The 8,173-nt window shown below is 45.5% G+C and overlaps 1 protein-coding gene across 1 annotated transcript; it reads left to right on the forward strand.

Moving 5' to 3' along the window:
• The first annotated feature begins 4,056 nt into the window (after window positions 1-4,056).
• LOC147426941 (uncharacterized) lies at window positions 4,057-7,870 on the forward strand. The gene is made up of 4 exons (XM_086498066.1): window positions 4,057-5,468; window positions 5,677-5,975; window positions 6,146-6,593; window positions 6,814-7,870. The coding sequence occupies exons 1-4, from the start codon at window positions 5,225-5,227 to the stop codon at window positions 7,269-7,271; spliced, it is 1,449 nt and encodes a 482-aa protein (XP_086354192.1). The 5' UTR covers window positions 4,057-5,224; the 3' UTR covers window positions 7,272-7,870.
• The last annotated feature ends 303 nt before the right edge of the window (window positions 7,871-8,173 follow it).

The raw sequence follows: 8,173 nt of genomic DNA on the forward strand, positions 1-8,173 counted from the left end.
GTTTCCATTGATAGTGCAACACTTGATGATTCTCCTGTGCTTCTCCTTCGCATTTCCTCGCTTAGGAGAACACCCACAACATCATCAAACTTAAGAGTATTTGTACCAGAGATAGAATTACTTACAACCATCACAAGGCTGTCCCAACTATGCGGTAGAGATGATAGTATAAGGAGAGCTCGCACTTCGTCATCGAAATTGATTTTCACTGATCGAAGTTGACTTATGTTTGTGTTAAAGTCATTTAGGTGTTCTGCAACTGAACCATTCTCTGCCATCTTTAGATTGAACAAGCGCTTCATAAGAAATACCTTATTGGATGCCGATGGTTTCTCGTAGAAGTCGTCAAGTGACTTCATCAAGTCCTCCGTGGTCTTCATCTCCGAAACATTGAAGGCCACCGTTGACGCCAAGCTTAACCGGATTGTTCCCAGTGCCTTTCGATCAAGGACAATCCATGCTTCATCTGCCATTGTTGCGGGCTTCTTCGCAAGACCGCCTAGTGGCAAATAGAGGTCCTTCTGGTAGAGATAGTCTTCAATCTGCATCTTCCAATGTTGGTATTTTTTGCCGTTGAACTTCTCAATCTTGAGCTTCCCTTCCTCCTCCATAACTCCCACTCAATTCAAGGAATCCTTTCCTTGAGATAATTTAGCTACGAGCAAACCTTGCTCTGATACCTGTTGTTAGGAAATAAGACGTAGCTAAATAGATAATTGAGTAGATTACTTAATGGAGAGAGACAGATTTATATACACGAGATTATAGAGTAGAGAGAGAGAGAGAGAGAGAGAGAGAGAGAGAGAGAGAGTACACACGATATACGTGGTTCACCCAATGTGGGCTACGTCCACAGGAAAGCAGCCACTCAATGGCTTTAGTACTTCAAAACAAGAAGTAGTTTACAAAGGGATTATACCCTTAATGGAGCTCCCGCCTTGCTTCACTCTCACCACCTCACACTCACCTTGTTGCATCAACTTCACACTATGAAATGTGTGTAGAAATGGCCTCCTTTTATAGGCCAAAAGGGCTGCCCTCTCTTATGAGAGACAGCCATGTGTAGCTGCCCTTGTGCGAATAAGTCCAAATCGGACCCTCCAATCCGCCCGTGTGTGGCCGCCCTTGAGAAGACAAGTCCGCTTTTGAATTCAGCCACCGGCCATTGAATTCGGCCACCGGCCACCGGCCATTGACTTCTGACCACAGGCCAACCAACCGGTTGTTTTCTGACCACTTTCCGGCTGCCGTCCGTCCATAATATTCCGGCGAAAAAAAAAGTCTCGGGGGCCTCCACCCCCGAGGCCTTTAAAGTTGCCCCTGATTCTTGTCCGTGAAAATTTTGGTTTCCGGTGAGTGATTTTCCTTCACGCATGATGGCTTCTCCTCATAATGGGGGCCTTACAAATGTGCGCTTTTACCACAGAAAATTACAAGGGTAAATCAGGCTCCATACTTAACAGAAACTCTGTCGGATTTTTCATGCGAGTTTATTTGTGTATGCGCATGGTTTGTATCGCATTGGTTTGGATGCATGTACAGCTAGAGAGTTATGGCAAAGATTGTGCAATGCTTTTGGCGCAAATGAGTCTAGAGAGATGCCTACAGTCAAAGGACGATCTTGCAAACATAGAGATGTTGTGTGTTGGCATTGTGGTCATACAGGGCATGTACGTAGGCGTTGTTTTCGACGGATGAGACAACGCAAGAGACAACACAAGAGGGATGCTATCACTTTGGATGATGTGGGAGCAGATGTAGCGTATGCGGCTACGCATGACGGAGATGTCGACTTTGCTTCCATGTTTACTCTTGACTTTCTTATGTCGGTTTTTGACGACACATTACCTTCACATTGGATACTAGATGTGAGTGCTGGGTTTCACGTTACGCCGAGTCGTGAGTGGTTTAGCACATATGCTAGTGGTATGCTTGGACATGTGTGTCTAGCTGATGGTTCAGTGTATGAAATAGTTGGTGTAGGAGATGTCAGACTGTCGTTGCCGAGTGGTGCATCATATGTGTTGCGAGATGTACGCCATGTGCCAGGTTTGACACAGAGCTTGATTTCTGTGAGTTACTTATGAGACAGCGGATGCCAGGTAGTGCTGGATGAGCACAGTTTCAAATTGCACCGTGGACAGCTAGTCATAGCTAGAGGTGCTAGTGTTGGCACGATTCATGCGATGCGAGTACGCCATGTGTGAGACGACACAGTTTTTGTGAGTACGCAGCCATTCAGAGAGATGAGGCATGTCTCCTTTGCGGATAGGTTGCATGATGCTCCAGTTTGTGAGCATGTTGAGCCAGTTGTGCAGAGAGTTGTGCAGCAGGGCATGTCATTCATGGATACGATGACGGATATGTATGGCTTGAGTGCTGAGGATTCAGCCGTGATTCAGTCATTCATGGATATGCTTAGGCCAGAGGTTGATGTATGTGAGTTAGAGCTAGGCATTGCTCTTACCACACAGGGTTCAGGACAGACAGATGCTCTTGGTGCGCATGTGACATGCGATGGACACGAGGATGGATTCCAGGGATCGGAGTTCTGGTGTCAAGGTGATTTCCATGAGTGACTGAGATGGTAAGATTGGCAGACATTGCTAGGATTGCATCAGCATTCGGGAGTCTCATGTACGAGATACTCATCTCAAGACCCGAGATTGCATTTGCAGTGGGAGCAGTTAGTCGTGCAGTGACTGACATTGGCCTTGAGCATAGGGGTACTTTGCAGCGTATGGTGAGATACCTGCAGGATATGTGCGGCTTTACTGAGGAGTATGGTGTCGATCGCTCTATACTTCCTCTACAATTAGAGCTAGATGCACACAGATTCAGTGAGCCAGTGGGCGTTGGCTAAGGTCATACTTGTGATGGCCTTGTACAAGTTTTGTACGGTTTTCTTTTCTCTCTCACGGCCACATTGGCCTTTACGTGGGAGGTTGTTGGGGTAAAGTCCCATGTGGCCGGTTAGGCCAAGTGCTCGTCCACTATACTTATTCATTATGTTCATAATAGAATAAGGGGGCTCAAATGTAGAGAGTGAGTTTCAGCCTCTACAAACACAAGGTCTCCTCTTCTCCTCTCTTCTCCATTGCTGCACACACACTCACACACGCTCTTGCGCACGCACTCCACTTGCAAGATCTTAAGTTCTCTCCTTTTCTATCCCTTTACATTTATTTGGGTTGCACAACATTCTTGAAGATAAATAAGCCCACCATGTCTTTCTGCACCACCTTACATTTCTTGTCATGAGTCGTATCTTTCACAAGTGAGCTAGTAACGATTGGCTTTCATTACTTTTTAGCATGCCGATTAGGATCTATTTTCTCTTTATAGGGATGAGTGGCATGCTTAGAATAGAGAAGCGCAAGCTGGAAACTCGCTTCAGTTCTTAAATTTGTTTCTTCAAGCTGCCTAATTCTTAGAGTTACCTACCTTGATATATAAGCGTTAATAGTTCGCTTCTGTGATGCCCCTCTCATATGCTCTCTCTCTCTCTCTCTCTCTCTCTCTCTCTCTCATATGCTCCCTCTCTCTCTCTCCTCTCTCAGCATGATAGAGCTAAGAGAGCTAATTTCACACGCAAAGGAGGGCAAAGTTCTTTTGCTATCAACTATTTCGTTTCTTTCCTAACTTGAGAAGCTACGAATATAGAGAACACCCCTCTCTTTCTCCACCTTGAACTCCAACCACTACTCTCATGACTCCATGAGCCAACTTTGCCATTTTGATAGCATTCCAGTTGAAAATGACAAAAAAGACGTGAATCTGTGCAAAAAACTGTGGCTCTTGGCTTGTGGGAAACCTTCCTACTTCCGTTGATATTATATTATGGTAAAAGATCCTTGAATTGGTCTCAAAAATATGTTTCTTTCAAAGGGTCATTGCATCCTGAGAGAGGGCAAGGATAGCCTAATGGTATCATGTCTCTCTCCCGCACCCTCTCTCCCTCCTAACCAGATTCTCTCTCTTCAGTTTATTCTAAAAGCACGAGTGTAGTCCATGTCGTCTACGAGACCTTGCTTTGTCTCTTCCCCGCAAGGGACTTCCTCGCTCGCTCGAGGCTCTCTAGTTCTGTTTTGGGCTACTTGTCTTCTCTCACTAGCCCACACACTCTCTCTCTCTCTCTCATCCAATGCTGACTATCACGCACAAACCCCAACACCACCCCCCCTCTCTCCCTCTCTCTCTCTCTCTCTCTGTCTCTCTCTCTACGGCTCTCCAAGGTCAACATAATTAGAGCAGGTGATTGTGATCGTCCTACATATCTAGCAGGTTAGCTTCTAGAGGTAGCTTCTATTGGTATGCCGCGGCTGAAGTTGGAACTTGGAAGTGTTGAACAACTTCAACTCTGAAGGTTCTCTCTCAAGGCCTGCAGTGTCTCTCCCCCCCCCCCCCCTTCTTCCGGTCTCCGTGCTTCTACCAAGTTCTAACTTCTGTGTGTGTAGCTCATGAGCTACAATCCTAGCTTATATGGCTATTATGATTAGAGCCTGGAACTGAAGTGATCAAGCCGGGGCTAGCTCCTATGGTAGCTCTTCTGGTGTGTCTGCGATATCGGCTTTGAAAGTTTGTCAGCTCGCATCTCTTTTCGATGATGATCGCCCTTCAGTCAGGAATCGCTCAGGATCTCTCTCTCTCTCTCTCTCTCACACACACACACACATACAGGCACACGTAGTTAATAACACCCCCTCGAGCCTCTCTCTCTCTCTCTCTCTCTCTCTCTGACGTTGTGATTCCCTCTTTGCCAATCCCTCCCTTTGATCTCTTTCTCTCTCTCGCGCGCGCACATACACACACACACACACATAATTCCCCCTCTTGTCTCTCTTGGTTTCCCTTGCTCTCATGATATTTAGCCTATTGATGTGCTTGATCAAAACATCCACATACAATGATCCTTGCAGGGCAGATCATGGAGGCAGAGAGCGCGACATGACAACTCACATAGTACCCACCAGCTAGCTCTAGACACTTGTTCATTGCAGCTGCCTTGGTGTCCCTTAAAGAGTGCACCATGCTATAAACTCTTTGGCATCAGAGAGCATACATAACCAGCCATAAAAGCTTAAACCCATGTATGATTGAGGAGGAAGCTGGATAAGTAGCTCTCTCTCTCTCTCTCTCTCTCTCTCACACACACACACACACACACACACACAACACAGAGCTGGGAGTGGGAGCTCATCAACCTGGGCATGCTCTTCTTCACATGAGTTTACACATGGTTGGTGACATTCTGCAACGGGCGACGACGATCAACAATATACTGAGCAATATGGCACCGCAGCAGGTGGGTGCTTCCGAGCCATGCTTACCGCCTGGCTATCGCTTCCATCCGACAGACGAGGAGCTCGTGGTGTATTACTTGGCCAATAAAGTGGCGGACTTCCGGTTCACGGTTGCTGCCATTGGTGAGGTGGACCTCAACAAATGTGAACCATGGGACCTTCCTGGTAACAATATTCTCAATGCTGTTAGAAATCCAATTTGCATGCACAGTATGCTTACCTTTGTTTTTTTGCATGAATAGAGTAAAGCTATGGTGATGCCTCATTTGTGGGGTTGCATACTTGCCTCATGCCCACTTTTGACATTTAGATAGACATGACTAAACATATGAAAGCAGATGTGCTCAAGAATTATGACTTGATCTTACTGCAGAAAGAGCAAAGATGGGTGAAAAAGAGTGGTACTTTTTCAGCCTAAAAGATAGGAAGTACCCAACTGGTCTGAGAACAAACAGAGCTACCATGGCTGGCTATTGGAAGGCCACTGGTAAAGACAGAGAGGTGATGAGCATTTCTCGGTACGGTGCTGGTTGCTACCTGGTAGGAATGAAGAAGACTTTGGTGTTTTATAAAGGCCGTGCTCCCAAAGGCGAGAAGACCAATTGGATTATGCATGAGTACAGGCTGGAAGGAGAACCCTCTCTCCTTCAACTTTCCAAGATGGCTTGCAAGGTATGGATTTGACGTTCCTCATGGCTGAACGCATCCAAGAAATGTCATGGCTTGCAAGAGCTTAGCTTGAGATAATGGTGCATTTGGATGTCAATGCTTTGCTGTTTTGTGAGATGCATATATAGCATTTAGTCATTTGAGCAAATGTACTTGGTTTTGGTATGCTGTAGGATGAATGGGTGGTGTGCCGGATTTTCAAGAAGAGCAGTAGCGGGAAAAAGACATTCTCCGAGGGAAGTATGGATATCGACGAGCATGCGCTGCCACCTCTGCTAGACTCTCCACATACGCATACCGCATGCAACGGTAATGGTGCAGAGGACATGAGTGGCAATGCTGAAAAGGCTGAGCAACCCAGCAGTGATTCCCTTTCTGGCCCACTCTACCACAATGACCAGGACACAAGCTTCACCACAAATTGTCTACCGAATTCCTCAGTGCCGCCGTCTGGTTACAACCCCAACTTCTGGGGCTCTGTTGGCACAATAGCTGAGATGAGCTCCAATTCAGCAGGATTGAGATACTCCGAGCTCTCTTATAGTCCTGCATGTCCGGACTCGACCTATCCGAGTCTCCTTTCAAGCTGTCAAATCTCAGAGAACTTGACCCATAAACCAGGTAATTTCTGTTAAGAATCCTCTTTCCACAGTTCACTCCTGATGTATTCATGTTGTGTGCATATATTGATGTCTTGTATCAATGTATGCATGCTTTTTGTGTTTGTAAATTCCTGATATGAGGTGGGCCGCTTGATACACATAAGTGCGCGCATGTCTTTAGTTTTCATCTGGGCATATTCTTATGCTTATGTATCGCTTTTATTTTGCTATTACTCTAGGGATCCAAGCTGGTATGTCAAATGTGGAGCTACATCCCTCTTCAGCTGAACTCGGGATTTTGCTACAACAGTGTACAAGCCCCGCGGGGCTATGCAAGGCAGAAGCAACTGCGGAAGTAGAGTCACAGTTAGCCCAATTGATACAAATGTACAAAGACCCAAGTGCCTGGTCAGGAATTATGCTCACAAGCTCACACAATGAAGAAATGGCAGCAACTCCTCAAGCTCATCATCATACGATCTTCAATGCCCATAATTTGCCTTTCAGTATGTCTGCCAACCAATCAAGCAATTGCTTGACCGCGGGTGGCAACAATGCAATCAATCAAGCTATCAATATGGACCTTATTGGTGAGGCTCTTCTCATCAGTCCTCAACATTGTGACTTCAATCGTGCGGTCCTGGCGGCCCAACATCACCACCATCAAGTAGGGGCGGTGTGGGCTTCACAGTACTAACATTGCAGGGTAAATATTTGTATTGAAGGTCTCCATTTCCCTTGCTGATCAAGTGCTGACAAACTGTATGTGCCCCAAATTGGTGATACTCCAAGGGGAGACAAAAGGGTAGTGCTAGATGTGCAATACTAGGATTGAGACATCCATCCAGCTTGTAGGTTAGGATTCACAAGAAAAGTGTCAACAGATTTTGCCATCTCATGGGACTGGTGATTGTGAAGGTCTTGGGGGTACTCTGGTGATTGTACTGAACCTCAAATGCATACATCATAATACATGGCTCCAAGGTCGGAATTTCCACACTTGAGTCAGGACTCGGTCCTCTTTTACCTTATGTACATCTTATTAGCCAAAGTGGTACCATTCAACTACAGTGACAATCCCCAATGATCAAATTTCAAGTGTGAAATGACTTTTAGACACTGTCATATTGTCCTCACAAAGGGCAAAGATTTCTTTTATTGACTTTTCACACATACACACATACGCAGTCCCGCGCGCGCGCGCTCTCGTGCACACACACGAGCTTAAAGAATATATATCCCAACCTAGTAACTTTAGGGGCCGGAAAATCAGTATTTTGACAAAAAACCTAGGTTTAGTGTAATCCCACCAACAAATTTTGAGTTTTACATCCTAATTTTAAATTTGAATGTGAGAAAACTTACAAAATTTGGTGTAAAAACCTTCAAATATAGTCAATTTATCTCTAAATTCTCTGGTATGCAGGGGAAATCTTAGAAGGCAGTCAACATTTGATGAAAACTTTGTGCTTAAATGAAGTCTGGAATAGCACATGAATAGCAAAACATGTGCAATTGTGATGTGTGGGCGTTTTGACAAGACGGCGCAATAATAGTAACCACAATCGTATGCAAAGCTGTATGCAAAGCGTTTTAGCT

The sequence above is a fragment of the Adiantum capillus-veneris genome, chromosome 24, assembly GCF_014529385.1.
Source record: "Adiantum capillus-veneris isolate H3 chromosome 24, ASM1452938v2, whole genome shotgun sequence".
Taxonomy (NCBI): Eukaryota; Viridiplantae; Streptophyta; class Polypodiopsida; order Polypodiales; family Pteridaceae; genus Adiantum; species Adiantum capillus-veneris.

Coding starts and splice junctions, on each gene's coding strand:
- LOC147426941 (XM_086498066.1), top strand. CDS start 5,225: ATGAGTTTACACATGGTTGGTGACATTCTGCAACGGGCGACGACGATC. Junction 5,976..6,145: donor TTTCCAAGATGGCTTGCAAG/GTATGGATTTGA, acceptor GGTATGCTGTAG/GATGAATGGGTGGTGTGCCG. Junction 6,594..6,813: donor GAACTTGACCCATAAACCAG/GTAATTTCTGTT, acceptor CTATTACTCTAG/GGATCCAAGCTGGTATGTCA.